Here is a 19,054-nt window from a genome sequence, read left to right as displayed (position 1 = left end):
TTAAATGCGTTGCAGGATCTCCAGAGGCTACCAAACCATTCTCACCCCTTGACTGATCTCAGCAAATGTATTTTGAATGCTTCCTATATGCAAGACAATATGCAAATTAATCAAAACAGAATGTTCTCTCTTGTAATATGCTACATTCTGGTTTATCTAACTTACAAAAATATCCACTGGAGCTTCCTTGCTTCTCTTTTTTTTGGTTTTTTTGTATTTTTTTAATCATAAGAAAAAATAAACAAAGAGAGAAGCATAGTAAAATGGAAAGGACCTGGAATTTGGAGTCACAGAATCAGAGAAAGGACATCAAATCTAAGTCCATCAAAAGTTCCCCTCTATCATGTCCTGATAAATAGTCACTGAGCCTTTCCCAAAGACCTAACATGAGGGAGAAGCCAGGAACTCTGCAGGCATTTCATTGCACTTTGGGATAGCTCTAATTGTTCTTCTGCCTTTAGCAGAACAACAGTGTTCCACTTCTAAATACTTGAAGGTAGTTCCCTTCTCCAAGTTGAACGTGTCTAGTTTCCATGACTAATGTCCATATGAAGTGATCTCATGGCTCTTCTGTGTGTTAATTGCCATCCTCTGAGTTACCCTCCAACTTAACAATGTCTTTCATACAATGTAGTACCCAAGACTGAAGACAGTACTACAGAAGCAGCTTGATCAGGACATAGTAGTGCAGGACAGTTACGTAACCTCTGCGATCCTAAGATCATGTTTGCATTTTTGACTGCTATCCCACTCTGGCTTATATCAAGCTTGCAATCACTAAGACCATCAGATCTTTTTTCTGTTGAGTCATTGGTTAGTCAAACCTCCCCTTATATTATACTTGTGAAGTTGAGATTTTTGAACCCAAATCTAAGAGTTGATTAAATATTAAATATTATCTTGTTAAATTCAGTTCAGTGCTCTAGCTTGTCAGGAACTTTTTGGATGCTGACTCTGTCATCCAGTGATTAACTGTCCCTCCCAGCTTTGTGTCTTCTGTAAATGTGGTAAGCACAGCATCTATTCCTTTATCTAAGTCACTGATTAATATGTGCAGCAGCTTAGTACCAAGGATAGATCCCTGTGCTACTCCCCTAGGAATTGCCATCCCAGTTCACTAATTCAATCAGTTCTGCATCCACCAAACTGTATTATGATCTAGTCCGTGTATTTCCAACTTATCCTTAAGAAAAACATCAGAAACTCTGTCAAATGCTTTGCTAGACTTTAGGTAAACTATGTCTACACCATCCCCTTATCTGCAAGTCTAGTAACTTTGTTCAAAAAAGGGTCAGGGGAAAATTACATCATTCTAACATAACCTGTTCTTGATGAAGCCAAGAATTGAGTGACTCCTTATGATCACTGCTCCCTTTTCTATTTGTTCACTAACCATCTTTTCAATACTGTGTTAGAGAATTTTACTATGAAATGAAGGCAAGCTTACTGTCTGATAATTTATAGGTTCTCTTCCTCCTCCCCCTCCTCCTCTTCTTTCTTTTTTGGAAATCATGACCTTGCCCTTCCCCAATTCTTCAGTACCTCTTTCATTCTTCATTATATTTCCATTATTATTCACAGTAGCTCAGACATTATATCTAAAGATTCTGTAGACCCTACATTGGGGTTCATTTTGGTCTGACGACTTGAACTCTTCAAAGATAAGTACCCTTTTCCAGCCTCAGACACTAGCTGGGTGACTCTGGGCAAGCCACTTAATCTGTTCTTTGCCTTATTTTCCTTATCAGTAAAATAGGGGTAATAATAGCACCTCCCTCCCTCTATGGGTTGTAGTGAGAATCAAATGAGATAATAATCAAAAAGTGCTTATCACAGTACCTGGCAGCTAGTAAGTGCTATATAAATGATAGCTATTATTATCTCCAAACTTATCTTGGTTATCAAATTCCCTATTAGCTGTTTTTCTTCAGTCCCTTTTAGTCCAAATAACATTCTCCTTGATGGAAAAATATAAGTGAAATAAAGTTAATCGGCTGTGCCTGTCCTCCATAGTCACATTCACATCACTCAGATGAGTAGTACTACCTAGCCCTTCTTAATCATTCTCTTTTTACCAATGTAGCTTAAAAAAAAAACCAAACCCCTTCTGTTGTCATTAGCTTTTAACACAACCTCATTCCCTGTAAGTTTTACTACTCCAGCCACTATCTTTAGAGGACTGTGCCAGTTTTATTCTCTACGACCTGCCTTTCTGCCCGTTTCCTATACATGTATTTTTAGTATCGAAGTTGAGTGATGAGTTCCCTGGGCAGCCACATCAATGTCTTTTAACAGGGGACAGAGTGCTGGGCCTAGAGTCACAAAGACCTGGGTTCAAATCCAACCCCAGACACTAATTAGCCAGTCATTTAAACTGTTTGCCTCAGTTTCTTCAGTTGTAAAATAGGGATGATAAAATAGCGCTTAACCTTACAGGATCAAGTAAGGTAATGCAGCACTTGTAAAACACTTAGCACAATGTCTACCACCTAGTAGACATTTCATAAATGCTTGTTTCCTTCTACCTTTCTTTTCTTCCTCATGAAAAATGTTTCTTCAGACTATCATTTATAAGAACCTCTCATTCATCCAACTCTAATTTCCCCTTTAGAGTCTTGGGACATACAATCCTACAGTCCTTTCTCTAAACTCCTTGAAATCTATTCTCCCCTAATCTAGGATGAGTGTTAATCTGTTCCCTGCTTCCCTCTCCTTCTCTGTCTCAAATTTGAGGGTACTCTAGTCACTTCCTCTTGAAGTTCCCATCATTTCCACCTCTGCTGTCATTTCTTCCTTGATACTGAGAACTAGCTCTAAAACAGAAAGTCCTCCCTCTCAATAGTGTCTTTACTCCTTGAAGGATGAAATTGGTATCAAGTCAATTCAAGAAATAATTAGCTGTTTTACTTTTTGTAGAGAAAGTGCTCTGACTAACCAAAGTCTCCCTTCAACACTATATCATTTTTGTTCTTGAGTCATTTTTCAGTCGTGTCTGACTCTTCAGGACCCCATTTGGGTTTTTCTTGGCAGAGATAATGAGTGGTTTGCCATTTCCTTCTCCAACTCATTTTGCAGGTGAAGATATGAGGCAAACAAAGTTAAGTGACTTGTCCAACATCACACAGCTAGTGTCTGAAGCTGAGTTTGAACTCAGAAAGAGCCTCTATCCATTGTACTGCCTAGCTACCCTTAAATATTTGTTATTTAGTCATTTTTCAGTCTTATCCAACTCTTTGAGAACCTGTTTGGGTCTTTGTTACAACCCACTGGAGTGGTTTGCCATTTCCTACTCCAGCTCATTTTACAGGTGAGGAAACTGAGGCAAACAGCATTAAGTGACTTACTGTAGGTCACATATCTGCTATAACACACATCCATGCAATGCTTATAATTTATTTTCCAAATGCCTCATTTATGTTTTTGCTTCTCCAGTGATTAGATGTGTATACACTGCTGACAATATTGCTTGTTTTTGCTTCTATTCATCTTTGCCGAAATGTTCATGCCCAAATGTTCTCCACTATGATTACCACCTTTTTTTCTGTATTTCCTCACATGAATATATCTCAATATCTATGCTACTCTGCACCCCTTTTATCTATACCATTCCTTTTGAGTAAAAGTGTATCCTTCCCCAGGAATATTCCTCATCATGAGTCCCAGACCATCATATCTCAATGGTCCCTTTAAATTCAAATTTGCCTCTTTTTGTTAGGCTTTCTACTTCCCCTTACTTGTTACCTATGTTTTGTGCACCAGTATATAGATTCATGAAGCCATGGTTTCATTACTTGCTCATTTCTTCACTCATGTGAATTTTTGGGTATGCCATGGCTATTGTCCCTATTTTACAGCTAACTCTTTATAGCTTAGTGGCTATGCAAAGGCAGTTTTTCTCCTCCCCATTCTCTTTTGATATAAACCCATTTAATTAGATTTTCAAGACTCCTGGAAAGTGCATTTGCAACAGCTTAGATTGGCGCCATCCCTAGTCAGGAGCCTGTCATTCTGATATGTGAAGCTCTAGTACAGAAATCTCAATCCATTATCAGACACCATCTTCACAGCTCTTCTCAAATCTTCCTTTCTTTTCTGAAGTCCTTGCCTTCAATCAGCTGCAGCAGTTAAACCACTGGGTGCCACTAATATCTTTGTTCTCTTGGAGGAGGTTTCATAATACTTGACCATTCCTTCTAGATTCCTTCTGGCAATGTCATTTGTCTCCACATTAGTAATTGCTTCCCTAAGCCTGATATCAACATTTATCAGTAACTTCCTTTACAAAATATCATATTATGTACTTATACTTTGCCCTCATTTTTGACATTTTAATATCTCCAATAGAATTTTTATTCATTCTCTCAATTTTGTGCCTGTATTTTTTCTTCTCATTTATTCATATATACTTTGCCTTGTTTTGCCCATCATTCTATAATTTAAAAAATTCTTCATTGAGAGTTTTTATCATGTTTCCTGATACCCTTTCTTTTTTGCAGGACTTACTCTTTTTCCATATATTCTTAATGTAGGGAAAAAGTGTCCCAGCTTGTATCAATTCTTTTTTTCCACATAAATTTAATCAAAATCAAAGAGATGCAATAGGATTTCTTTGCAATGATATCAATGGGTAGAAGGTTGCCATCCTTTTTTTTTTAATAACCAATTCTTTGTTATTCCTTATTAATACACTATATGTCTAAAAACCTTTGGAGTTATCCATATCTTCACTTTGTCACGGAAATATCTCCTGATGCACTTTAAGCTCATTTCCCCTTGGTCAGGCCTCAGCGGAGATGGAGAACAGCTGGCTGTCTTGCCCTATAATGGCACTTGTGGATGCACGGCACAACCTCATGTATAACAAGTGCACTTTGATAAGAACAAAGAGAAGACTGCCTTTTGACTTTGTATCCTCCAAAAATGTTCACGAGATCATTTTTTTAAAAATGTTTCTTAACAGAGTTTTTTTTTCTTTTTTTTCCGTTAGGCAAGCTAAATTTCCTACCTTTTTTAAGTTCTTCAATCCTAAAACAGGCAGAAGAGCCTGTTAAGGGCCAAATCATTCCTGATTCCTACGCTTAATGTGCTTCTGCTCGGGTGGATTTTGTATTTCGTAGTAGAAGTATTCCTGGAAAATTATGGGAAAGTCCAGTTTTGAGAAGTCAAATCACCTGATGCCATGACCTTACAGATAATTAGCCAAATTTATTTTACTTTGAGATACTTTATCTTTATTTCTAATTACCTTTTAATTGGCTTTAGGGCTTTTTTCCCCTAACTTCCGTTAATTGATCCAAAAACAATTACAAGTGCACAGGGAAACTGGTTGTCCAAAGAAGCCTTGTGGTGATTATTTTTGTGAAACAAGATTATATTTGTAGTGTAAATAATTGTCTATCTTGTTTAGATTTTTATGTGGGTGAAATGGCCTTAATTAATGGAGATGGGGAAGAATAGATTGATAATTTAATTGCTCGTTTACTAGTTAAGACAGATTATGGAATGATATATTTAGAGTTATATGGGAGACTTCAGGTCACCTAGTCCAACCACCCCAAGGTCGCACAGATAGTGTCAGAGGTAGGATTTGAACCCAGATCCTTCAAAACCAAATTTAATCTTCATTTTGCTCTTCTACATTGCTCTTTCCTGGTCTCGGGTAGAACAGGGATAGAGAAGGAAAATTTTTAGTGGGTGGGATTCAGATTACACAGGAAAGAATTGCTTATTTAGCTTATATTTCAGGAGTTTTGAGACATTACCAAGGAATGCTGAGCTTTGCAGGGCTGAATTTGCATCACCTGTGAGGGTTCTATTTTTTTATCCCTTAGTGTGGAGTTGATGAGACAAGACCCATTAAAAAAGTTCCCAGTAGCATTAATCGTGTGTGTGGTGTGTGTTGTGTGTTGTGTGTGTGTGTGTGTGTGCGCGCGTGTGCGCACGTGCGCATCCCTGTGCATATATATGTGTGCAATATCATACATCATACAATATCTAAATTAATAGCAATGAGGAACTTATAAAGACTGAAGGGTATGATGGGTGCAGTGTATCCACCACTGGGGGTGAAGTCAGGAAGACTCATCATCCTGAGTTCAAATCTGTCTTCAGACATAGCTGTGTGACCCTGGGCAAGTCACTTAACCCTGTTTGCCTCTGTTCTTTATCTATAAAATGAGCTGGAGAAGGATATGGCAAACCATTCCAGTATCTTTGCCAAGAAAAACGCAAATGGGGTCATGAAGAGTCAGACATAACTGAAAAATGACTGAACAACAACAACCACAAAAGGTGTAATAATAAATTAAAATATTGCAATGTTTTCCACTCGTAGTAACCAGGATAACTACTTTTGCACTATGGATTAAATTATTTTAATCCTACCTAACGTGATATATCTTCTGAAAGATGAACTATTTTGTGCTTAGGTTTTTGGAAGAAGGAAATTTAGAAGCAGCAGCTGCTGAGAAGCAAAGAGTAGAAGAGCTCCAAAGATCCAGAAGGCGATACATGGAAGAAAATCACCTGGAACATATACCAAAATTTTTTAAGTAAGTCAGTCCATTTCTGTAACCAGCTTCTTATATTTTTAAGGGGGAAAAAGTGTTATAAAATATAATTACTAGTGAATAAAGATCAGAACACTGGTAATAGGAGAATGTAAAAAGGCAAAGGAATGGATTCCATTAAGAGAGTAAATGTTGCTTTCTGCTCGGGAAGCACTGAGAAAATCTTGGTGTTCATGGATACTTTGGACTCACTAGTCCTGAAAAATCCAGTCTCATTCTCTTCTCCTTCTTTACTCTGCCTATGGAAGATGCTGATGTCTTCCTTGCAAAATCAAGGAAAATGAGATATTACCAGGATGTCTTGTTTAGTGATCAGAGACTCTGTAGAGAAAGTATCACCCTTCACCCATCTTTGCTAAGAAATTTGTGACTATTCTGCTTTCAACAAGAGAAAGGCACCATCACCTGATATTTGAATTATGAATATGCAGCCCATTTCACTTTTAGAACCATTCAGAAGTGGAATGGGCTCCCCAAGTAGGCAGGGGATTTCCCCTGTATTAGACGTCTTCAAGGAAAGACTGGATGACCATCTGTCATTGCTTATGATGGGCATTCTTGTTCATGGCCCTTTGAATTCCAGTGTTAATGGATTTTGTGAATACCTGTCTTTGAAATCCATTGCATTGTGATGCCAATGATTATTAAACAATGATAGGATGATCGTTACTGCTGGGCTTCTCTGTTTGTCACATAAATTGACAGTTGTTGTATGTCCTTTTCAAGAGAAATCACTGTAGATACAGTAATTAGTCTGAAGGGTCAAAGACCTTGTGTCTCACACTACGTCATATAGACATTAGGGTTGTTATTTCATGGCTATTTGCTTTAAAACATTTCAGCCTCTAATGGATGTGTTCAAAGTTCCTCATTCTTTATAGATGTGTTTTTAAATAACAATAATAATAATAGTAACCATTTATATTTGCATAAAAGTCTTTTTGCTAAAGCCTTTTTCTCACCTACATCTCCTCATATAGTTGATATGACTGTTCTCATTCCTGGTATTCAAATGAGAAAACTGAGATTCAAGAAATTAAGTGATTTAAACAAGATTACACTGCTCCTATGTGGGAGATCTGGGATTCACATTTAGTTCTTCTGATGTTATGACCAGCTCTCTTGCCCTATCAACGTTTCAGTTTCCTTATCAGCAAAATGAGGGAATTGGGTTCAGTGCACTGTAACATCCTTCTAGTTCTAAATAAATAATTTTATTCTAATTTTAAATTCTATGATCCTCTTTATTTGAAATATTTAATAACTAAAGAAAAACATTTGACAACAGTGTCTACCATGTGGTAGAAACTTAAAAATGTTGGCTGGTTGATTGTGTTATCAAAATTAGGATGTTTTTAAAAAATTTCTTTGAGGCATTAATTAGATACCAAATCAAATTAAAATCACATTTTCCTTTTATTTTGATTCCATTCTTATTAGACTTAAATTGATACTCCCTCCCCACTACTCCTTTCTCTGGACCTCTTTTGCTTCAGAATATAAAAGAGAATTAGTGAGTGAAAAAGATGTCAAAACCTAATTAACTAATTGACCGCTCATCTAGACTATAAGCAGTTATTGTTTGTTCTATTTTTCTTTCATATTATGACATCAGATCCTTTACAATGATTTTCAAATTTCTGAAATTGAAATATACCCAGAAGGACAATGATTGGATGTGGTTTTTTAAATCAAAATATAATTTATAAGAAGGACCTGAGTTCAAATCTGGCTTCAGACACTTGACACTTACTGTGTGACCCTGGGCAAGTCATTTCATCCCAATTGCCTCACCAAAAAAAAAAAAATACACGTATGTATGTATGTGTGTGTGTGTGTGTAATTATTTTCATAATTCATAGGCCTCTTTGAATTCCTATATGTACTGTGAAAAAATTACCTAAGTGAGGGAAAAAAAATTTTATCTCCTTTTTTACTTAGATTTGGTTTTTCAGTATGCTCATCTTTGCCTAAATCCTCAGCAAGAATTTGGTCTTCAAATGTGCATCAAAAATCATAGTCCTTTCCTGCCTAGGTCTTCCCTTAGCACTCCTTCCATGTTTATTGGTAACTGGACTGAATCTGAAGATGAGTTCACAGCTGGTTTCCTTTTACTCCATTACTACATACATAACTTGCAAATCCTGTACAAGCTTCCCTTTAAAGCTAAGTCCTTTAAATTTCAGGGAGTATGTTTTCCTTTCTTCTCATCAGGAAAAACTCAGGAATAAGATCATGGGCTCAGAAATAACTTCTTTCCCTTCTTCCCTATCTCTCCCCTCTCCCCTTCCCTCCCCCACACCCAAAAAGAAAGATGTCGTAAAGAGGATAAAATCTCAGTTTAAATGCCTTTCATTTTAAATTTGTACTTAATAGGTTGGCAACCTTGGGCAGATCTCATCATCTCTCTGGGCATCGTTGGCCTCATCTATAAAATGTTACCTTCTGACTAGATAGTTTCCAACTTGTCTTCCTTGTTCTTCCACACACAAGATGTTCCATTTCCCAACTCAGGGCATTTTCCCTGGCTATCACCCAAACCTGAAATGCTCTCTTTCCTTATCTCCATCACCTCGTTTTCCTGGCTTCCTTGAAGTCCCAGCTAAAACCTTACCTTATGTAAGAACCAATTCTCAATCTTCCTTAATTCTGGTTCCTTCATTCTAAGACTATCCCCAGTTTCCCCTGTATGTATCTTGTCTGTCTCTCCCATTAGACTGTGAGCTCCTTGAGAGCAGAAACTGTTTTTTTAAAACTCTTTTTTTGTGTGTGTCCCAAAGACTTAGCACAGTGTCTAACGCATAACAGGAGTTTAATAAATTATTGGGCTTATTGACTTGTCTTCCCTTTCAGCCTCAGTACTCCTATGGTTTAAAAAAATATTTTCAGATTCAGCTGGATCATGAACTCAATCTGTCTTTGCCACTCCAGATTAGTCTAAATTAGTGAGGAAGAGTAGTAATTCGTATAGTACAGAAGGCCCTAACATATTTGTGGAATTTTGATAATACTTACATCCTGTGGTTTTAAAAGACTCCAGGGAAGTCCACCCACCCATCATCTGGACCCCCTGTTGCAAATTTGTGGGAGGTCATGAACCAAAGTAGAATAAGATCACCAGGCATGGTTAGGCTGCAATCTACATCATTGGAGGGAATGGCCATATTGATAAGATCATAAACCATTAACATATTGGAATTATATTGGGACCCAGCTGGAATCCAATGGAGAATGGGAATTTAAAAATCCACTTTGAAGTATTAGCCAGATGGTTTCCCACATTAATTATTTTTCCTTTGACATGGCTATGAGGCCAATTACAGTGGGGATATGCTAATACATATGAATCAGTAGTGGCCATAACTTTGCAAAGTATAATTAGCCAAGACTACTCTAACTGCCTAAGCTGTGTAAGGTAACATATAACCAATAACATCATTTTTAGTAAGTTTCATGGCAACAAAAGAGAATCAAGGTCTGTTTCACTGTCTGACAGCATGTCAGGCACTTAAAAAATGTTTGAAATTGAGTTTCATTGAATCTGATATGAATTTTTTTTTTTATGTTTTCACAGAAAAGTCATTGATGCCAATCAAAGAGAAGCCTGGGTTTCTAATGACACCTACTGGGAGCTTCGAAAGGACCCTGGTTTTAGCAAAGTAGAAAGCCCTGTACTCTGGTAACCCGAGACTGTAGATCTGAGTACACATATCACACTTTGAATGAATAAATAACTATGCACAATGATGTTTCTTATAGCTAAGCGTGGTTTGTGGGTCTACAGAAAACTTACCATTTGCTTTTCTATTCATCTTTATAATGGACTTTCAAAAGTGCATTAGACCAGGCCCCTGACCACTTTGGGATCCTTTCTGTTTTGCTGCAGCCATACTCCTTAAAACGTCCTCACCCTCGAAACACAGAATAAAGGGAGCAGATAAAAGTAATCCAAAGTCTGAAGAGTTTGTAAAGGGAAAAAAAACTGTACCTGGTGCTTAAAGCCAACCTCGAGAGTTCAAAATAATATGTACAAATGTATAAAACATGAATTTGGTCATTTGCTTGGAAGAGCCATGATTATATACTATAAACTCCTGGGTCACAGGTGTGGGTCAGTTCAGGCTTGACGTTTGTCTGTCCTTTGATGTGACATGCTTGTGCTGGCCTTGTTAAACAACAATGACAACAACAACAACAAAACATGATGCTTTGGGAAACCTGTTCCATCCATACGCCATTGTTCATGCCTTAAGAAATGTGAAGATATAAAATAAATCATTTTAAGATGTGTGCTCTTAGGCTGGTGTGAAGAATGGATCTTTTTGAAGCATGATATGATTCCCATTCTGGGGGTCAAAGCAACCCCATAGAGGAGCATAAACAGGTGATCACATGGCAAGGAGAAGCTGCACAATTGGCTTTGATGAGATGGATGCTAGGGTTGGGATCCATCAGAAGAGAAATCGAAGGCTGCATCCAGGTTGCTAGTTAAGAAGTTCCTATTCCTAAAATACCCTTCACTGAGAAATAATCCCTGCTGGTCTTGAAATCACAGTGAGCCCATTTAGTGGACAAAATCTAATTTGCTTACTTTGCGTCAGTGTTAAGAAACCTTTGAAGGAGAACCTGCAGGACGTGAAGAGCCCTTCTGGGCTCGATAGTACTATAATCTTAACTGTCATTTTTATGTAAGGCACAGAGGAGATTTAATTACATAGATTTAGAGCTGGGATTTGTCATCATATTGCTTGCCAACCTCCTGACTCCCTCACCCAGGATCCCTAGATAATTTTCAGTAGGGACAGGAAGAGGAACACTACCTATTAGCACTGATGACTGATTATTTGTGTTGTCTAAATGAGTCCTATGCAAAACTATGTTTTATGTTTTCCATTAAGGGAGTCTGAGTTTTTTCAGGGAGGAAACAAGATTTTTGTTGGTAGATGGCCATTTATTTATCAAGCACTTAAGGTTTTGGGTTTTTTTCAGCAATGGAAGAAAAATGGATGAGGAATTCATCGCTTACCCCAAAAGTGGCCATACCTGTATTTTGCATAATTTAGGGCCTGTTTTTCCACTGCCACATGGGAGGGTTATACAGGCAACTTGCATCAGTATTCACTGTTTGTTTTGCATGTAAATGGCAAAATTAACGCCTGTATGAAGATCTCAAGAGATTTTCTTACAGAATGCCTACATATACACTCATATATTTATTCTTAGTTAGAGCCATATAACTGGGCTGCAACTGTTATCTTAAACTGATAACAAGATCATTGAAATTTTACTTGTTTAATCACACATAGTGATTCTAGTATTTATCACCCCCAACAAAAAAGCCAAGGCTTTAAGTAAAAATGTATATTCCATTCTTTAGATAACACCTGTATCAGGAATAAAAAGGGAAAATTCTAATGAAAGCTTGGGTAAAAGGGATAGAATCTTTCATAGGCTAACCAGTTTGGTCAATAAGACAGGGCACATATTCAGGCTTCCGGTTTAATCTGATAGGAATGCAAATGGAAGGGGTAAAATTTTGCATTGGTTTGCATAAGGGACGCAGACCATATTAAATTAGCAAATAATCAGATTTTTGGCATCTCCTTTAAACCACACGAATTTGTCTCCTTCCCACTTTTCCAGTTAACCCCATTCCACATCTGTGGGCGGTTCCACCCATGGGATTACATGCCTTCTTCCATGCTCAGCCCACTCCTCTGTCTGTCCATACAACTTCCTAAGGCGTAAGCTTTCAAAAGAATCCTCCTGACCTCTTCTCATGAAAACAGCTGCTGACCTGCTGTAATTAGTGTTTGAAGCTTCCCTTTTCTGCCCTTAGGAGTGCTTCCTTGAAGTAGCTCATAACACAGTCCAAACATAGGGGGAGTATTATACGAGATACGGGATTATTAAGGGCACAGCTGTAGAAAAGTAACATAGGGGATTGCTTGAGGAGCAGAGAGGCAGTTTGAGAAGGCTAAGAAAGATAAATAGAAGCTTGCCATATTGTAAATTTGAATTGGAAAGAATAACACTTCTACTGAGGATGTGGATTCTAAGATGGGTAAAAGAGATCATTTGTTAGGAAGTAAGTTTTAATTTCACAGCAGGCAGAAGCTAACCTGATGCTCTCCAGTTGAAACTGAGGATATGAGGAATATATATACATACATACACACACACACACATACATAATCAGCTAACCATACCATTTTAGAGTTTCCAAACCCAAAAGGCCTCTGACACATACAAATTATATGACCATGAAGAAGTTATTTAACATCTCAATGCCCCATACAATTCTCTAAGATAATTTACAGTTTGTATCAGTGGAGGGAGTTTCCATATTGGATATTCTATACTGATGAAATCGCAGGTCTGGATGCTCCCTCATGCCCTTGAAAAAAGTCACCCAAAAACCTATATTTCTTAATCTTTTGAGTTTTAGACTTGATCAGACTATCATTTGAAAATGTTCAGCAAAGTTTTTAGAAAACATTACATTGAATACTATAAATGCTAGAATTGATGTGTGCATTTCACTTCCTAGTGGTTCATATTTCATATATTATTCATGCAGTGCTTAAATGATTGTGAAATTTATGATCTTTAGATTTTTTTTTATGAAGTGGTTTAATTGAAACTATATCTAACAGCAGAAATGAAGAGTAATATCAGTTAGTTGTTTTGATAAAAACCTAAATGGAGTCATTAACACTCTATACGCCTATTTTGTTATTAAGACCTCTGCCCACAAAAGACTTTACCAATAATGTTGTGTTTTCCCAAACATTTGTTCACCACCTCTCCTTTCATTATTTCTAGCCATTAAGGAGAGCAGCAACAAATGATTATGACTCTGTAGCCGGGGCTGTGGATATGTAAAATGGGTCACTGGTATAGCCCAGCAAAGAGGCAGCAGCAGAAACAAGTTTATTACTGCCTAGCATATGAAGTGGCTCTCTAATAATCCAGTTCTTTTAAAGATGACATTTTTTCATTAAAAGGAGTTTATTTCCAGGGGTTGAAAAATATATTCCTCATTATAATTTCCATAAAAATTATGAATAAGTGAAAGAAAAGGCATTATTAAAAATTTATAGTGGTGCAATGCATTGGGTATACAAATAGGGAAGTAAGATAGTCTCCAATCACAAGGAGTTCACATCCAATTAGAGATAAATAACACATAGAGGAGGGCAAATGGAAAAGCCCAGTAATCCTTAGTACAGTGGCAAGGCCAATGCTAATGCATCTTCTTTAATCAAACTCTGATTTTTTATAAACATAATAACTTAAAATAGCACTTTAAAATTATATGTGCTCATAACTATAAAAAGCTTTCTCTCCCAAAACCCATTAACCATCACTTAAGCTATCTTCCAACCTATCACTGAGAGTTGTTTTATTTCTCCTATTCTCCTATTAAAAATGACTTTTTCACTCCCAACCAAGAAACCTTTGGCCTAAAGAGTAATTATCCATTTCTTGAATTATCAGACATATTTTGCTCATCATTCTTCTAGCTTCTTCCTGTCTCTTAGATATTTCACTAAATTGTTAGCTCCTCCACCAAGAAATGGTTAGGAGAAATCAAGACAAAAACTAACCTAAGTTCCTTCTGTTTAGCAAACCAGTTAAAAGGAGAGCTGCTAGGAAGAGAAGCAGTATTTTGCTAGCTAAAAGGCAGTTGATGTGGCCATCACTATATGGATTTTAATTTTCCATTCTTTGCCAGTCCCCTGCCCTCACAGATAGGGATCACAAATGGTAATGGGGTGAGGGCTCAGCACAAACTGGAGTTTCAAATAAAAAATGGATTATTAAGATAGTCCAGCCTGTGTAGAAAAGTGGAGTCGTTTCCACAAAAGAGCCATTATGTTAAAGCTTTATAAAAAATCACATCTGTGTTCAGAACATCTTAATGAGACAACCTGGAATCTGTTTTCATGCATTAGTGATTTTCTCATTGAAAAGGTTGCCCTTGGACCAAAGTACTTTCTTCAGAACAGCCCCATAGCTTAGGCGATGCACTGCTAATGAAGGCTAGCATCTCACCCTTGTAATTCTTTTCATTAAATTCCTTTTGTAATTTTTCAACCTACATTTCAAGCACCATGGAGTGCTTGCACCCAAGTTTAGTCTATATTATAGTATTTCTGGCTCACCTCTAGCTTGGATGAGTAAGTGTAATAACAGCATCCATGTCTGATGTAGAACTTCAAGGCCTTGTTTGACCCCAAACTTTTTGTCTTTAGGTCCATTTAGAGGAAATGACAAAATATATCACTTCTAGAAAAGGTGATATTGGCTTTCCTGAGTATAGACTTAGTATAAAGGGAGAATGCCTTGTTCAGGCCAGTATGATAAATGCAATATATCCAACATTTTAAGCACATGCTACCCGAATGAATAAGCCAGTTTAAATTTGGTTTGTATCTAAAATCACTTACCCCTTAATATTCTACATCCTTTTATCTTTCAAAACAATGAATTGATTTGTATTCCCTCCAATTCCTAAACTCTCATTCAAGGGACAGGAATGCATTTATGTGTCTTTGTTTTACCTTTTTTTTGGGGGGATATGGCATTCCACTTTTGTAAAATATGCAATATTTATGCATGCTTGTAGGTTTAAAAAAACACCGTAACTATCACAGACTCTTCACGAGCTAAAAACAATGCCGTACAGTTATAGAGCACTTGTTACCTCAATATTTTCAAATATAGAGCACCTGGTGGGGTTTTATGTCTTGTTTTCTGCAGATTTGTTTTCTGTAATGTAAAAATGTTTATATTCATCTTTCCATTCTGTCCCTCTCACCATCATTTTCCATTTACTATGTTTGTATGGGGATGGGGCAAGGAAAGGGAAGTGGAAGCTCAAGAAAAGAGAGTATAATCCAATTTGCATACTGCCTATTCACCTAATTTTTAGCCACTATAATAAGCAGATGAACTTCTCAGCACTGTTTTTTTTAAGTCTTCCTTCTGTTGCAATAGGTTTCTTCTCTTCACTTTGATTATACTTTATATATTCTCATCCCCATAGATCTTCAATAATTAAAATAATGTCCTGGAAAAAAATTAAGCCGATTATTTTAAGATGGTTACATCATAGTTCGTGTAAGATCATTGTTATGTGTGCATAAACACACTGTGTCTTTCAAAACCTCCCTTACAAACACACACACACACACACACACACACACACACACACACACATGCCTGAAGTAGCAATATGTAGGAGAAATAGCAATCAGTGCTAGCAAAGGTGGCCCAACAGAACTTGAACAATATGCTATCTAAATCTTAAATTTCACAGTCTTAGAGAATAAACAAACTTTTATTTAAAAATGACCGCATCCATGAAATTCTATCCTTCTGGAATCCAAACTGGTTGCAGCGCTGAAGAAAGCATGTTAAATGTTGTCTTTAAGTGTCCCCTTGTAGTGAAATAGTCACTGAAAGAGCAATATGAATCCAGAATTCTTGCTCTTGAGAATCTGTGATTTCAGTGTTGGTACTGATTATCAGAAGAGTGGCTATGCCACCGAGATGTTTGGTTACATTCTCAAACTTCTGTTTGTTTTTCTTGCAAGACATATTTGCCTTCTGCTCTTCTCAGTGGGATTTGTGGTACCGTCTCTGCTATTTTCTGCATTTGTTCTGCATCTGGAAGAAATGAGGTTAAAACTAATTTTTGGCTGGGAATGGGCACTATTGGCAATGCATGAACCTGGGGCAGTCCTCCTAACACCAGAGCATGGGTTTCCACTGATCTCTCCTCCTGGCAAATTCCAGTCATTTAATCAAAAACATAATACTCACCTCCAGGAGCTCCCTGTTCTCTAGCCAAATGAAAAATACTTGACATTACCCAGTAATGAAGAGATAGGGTATGAAAAGCTCAAGCAAAAGCTATGAAAAGTCAAAAATTAACTAAGGAAAGATTATGTAGAAGGAATGCCTGTGGAGCTTACCAGTGGCAGAGGGTGGGATACACTACTTAATAGACACAACTCATCCTCACCTGGTCCCAAGCTCAGCCATTTTTGGTTCACTGAGCATTGGAGAGTGGTAGGGGGCACGTTTTGCCTACCATTACTTCATAGGGTTCTAGGGCAAAACTGGCAACTGATTGTCAATATTATACAGAAGTGTTTTCCTGTTAAATAGCAATGTGTACAAAGCTGAGAATACTGTACAAAACCAGTTAAGGCCCCCTCCAGGAACTAGAAACCCGTTGTAGAAGAGCCCATCATCCCAAAAAGCATCAAAACATTTCTTCCTGGTTAGCTCATTTCCCCACTGGCTGTACTATCCAGGTGCAAAAACTTGACACTGGATGCTTGCATAGCAAATATCAGTAGTGTTGCTTATGGAGGAGTGATGAAAAGGATAAAACTAAAAAACCCAGTAGTATTCAATTCTGGATAAAGGATGGCCCAGATCACTAATCTACAGTGAGCTCCTATGGGCCATCATAAGCCTCCTAGAATGCTACATGTATGTAGCATTCCAGCCTCCCCTTTCTTTCTCTGCAATGTTTCTTTTTCCTGCATTTCTCCTATCATGATAGGAGGAATTTATAGTGGAATCCCAGAAAGGAGGGTGGCCTTCTCTGAAACTATGGAGCAAGAAGGCCTACTCACAATTATTTCAGTCACTGATAGTTAACGTCATAAAGAAGCTGCATCATCAGATCTTCACCCAGGTGGGCTACTTCCCTGAGAGCATAGTGGAAGAATAGTTTACCTGAAACAGGTCCACTGCAAAGTTACTCAGCTTATCAACTAGGGTGCAAAATGTCTGGAAGGCAATAATCATGGGCGGGTGGTTTGTATTTATGGTCATTCTGAGATGGAAAATCAGAGCCAATCTTAAAATGAGGTATGGGATTCTAATCTTAAATGAGGTCTGGTATTTCAAGGAGCTTTTTTTAAAAAAGGAAAAAGCCCATAGTGAAATTTCCTAAGAAAAGACTAATTATTCGCTGCAAAAATGTTTAAAATTGTGCCACCTCAAAATAGGAATTGTGCCTCTTTAATGAATGTTGTATATATGAGAATGTTACATTTGTAAGAGCACAGGAAAATCAATAAATTTTAAACGAATTAACTATCAAAAGGTCTGAGGTTTCTGTATGAGTAGTTTATCGAAAGAACTGTTTTGCAGCAAGAAACAAGATAAGATTCAATATTCATTCTGAAGTCATATGTTTGATTAATTGGATAACATAGGTTTGTGTATGTGTGGGTATACATGCGTACCTTCTATACTGTCTAATCCTATGTATAGCTTTCTTTAAATTTTCTTCCTTAAAGCATCTACCCAAAGTACCAGAAGCCACATGGTATGATAAACAGTACTAGACTTTAGAGGGCTGGGGTTCAGACCCCTATTCTGCCAATTACCACCTTGGGCCAGTCACTTTATATCTTTGGTCCTCAACTGTGAAATAAGAGGGTTAGACCATAAGACTTCCAAGGTACCTTCCAATTCTAAACCTATGGTCCTCTTTAATCTTTTAATTTTTAGAGCTCATTTATATTTATGTAAGTATATTCAAACACAACTTTTCTAGCTTCCATTTCCCACTTATTTTGGGGGTATATATTCTAGTGCATCTGTGATTTCTCATCAACGTGATTATTCTCACCAATAATTGAGATTGCAACACATCTTGTCCTTCCATATGGACATCCACCACAGGGGAGGAGCCTAATATTCAGAGGGCCTTCCATGCCTTCTGTCTATCAGTTATTCCTCACTCCTAGACATGTGACCAGCTCCCAGTGAAGGCAGCTAGGTGATTTAGTAGATACTGCACTAGACCTGGAGTCAAGATAGACCTGAGTTCAAATCTTGCCTCAAATACGTACTAAGTACGTGACCACAGGTAAATGATTTAACCTCTGTCTGCCTCAGTTTTCTCATCTGTAAAAGGGGAATGATAATAATGCCTACTTCCCAGGGTTGTTGTGAGGATAAAATAAAATATTTGTAAATCACTTCGCAAACCTATTATTGTATTTGAGACTTTAGAAAACTCATGAGTTGTGAATGGATCAGAGAGCTTTTAGTCATGGCATTTAACTTCACATATGGAACTCAAGAGTAATCTTAGATTTCTGAGAAATGTTGGCAATCCCTGAGGAAATCTATTCTTAACCAAGAGTTCTCCCTCTATCAGTGGAGAATGTCACATGAACACTCAGATTTTGTCTCTACCCTACTGCTGATCAGAATCAGCTCTTTCTGTGGCACAGTAAATAAAGTGGTGGGCCTGGAGTCAGGAAAACCTGAATTAAAAGTAATAATTATTGTTAATTATTATTATTATTATTATAGTAGCTAGCATTTACATAGCACTTATGTGCCAGGCACTGTACTAAGCACTTTACAAATATTATCTTATTTGATACAACAACCCAGGTATTACCATTATCCCCATTTTACAGAAGAGAAAACTGAGGCAAAAA

The 19,054-nt window shown here is 37.3% G+C and overlaps 1 protein-coding gene across 1 annotated transcript in view; it reads left to right on the top strand.

The window, feature by feature from the left end:
- OSBPL6 (oxysterol binding protein like 6) overlaps positions 1 to 17,699 on the top strand; it is a 264,946-nt gene extending 247,247 nt beyond the window's left edge. The window contains 2 exon segments of the mRNA XM_020991055.2: positions 6,429 to 6,551; positions 10,144 to 17,699. Of these exon segments, the coding sequence (XP_020846714.1) occupies positions 6,429 to 6,551; positions 10,144 to 10,252 (232 nt within the window). The 3' untranslated portion in view covers positions 10,253 to 17,699.
- The last annotated feature ends 1,355 nt before the right edge of the window (positions 17,700 to 19,054 follow it).

Source organism: Phascolarctos cinereus, unplaced genomic scaffold, assembly GCF_003287225.1.
Source record: "Phascolarctos cinereus isolate Bilbo 61053 unplaced genomic scaffold, phaCin_HiC Scaffold_726;HRSCAF=1367, whole genome shotgun sequence".
Lineage (NCBI taxonomy): Eukaryota > Metazoa > Chordata > Mammalia > Diprotodontia > Phascolarctidae > Phascolarctos > Phascolarctos cinereus.
Note: the sequence above shows the minus strand (reverse complement) of the source record. Positions and strands in the feature narration are given on the sequence as shown.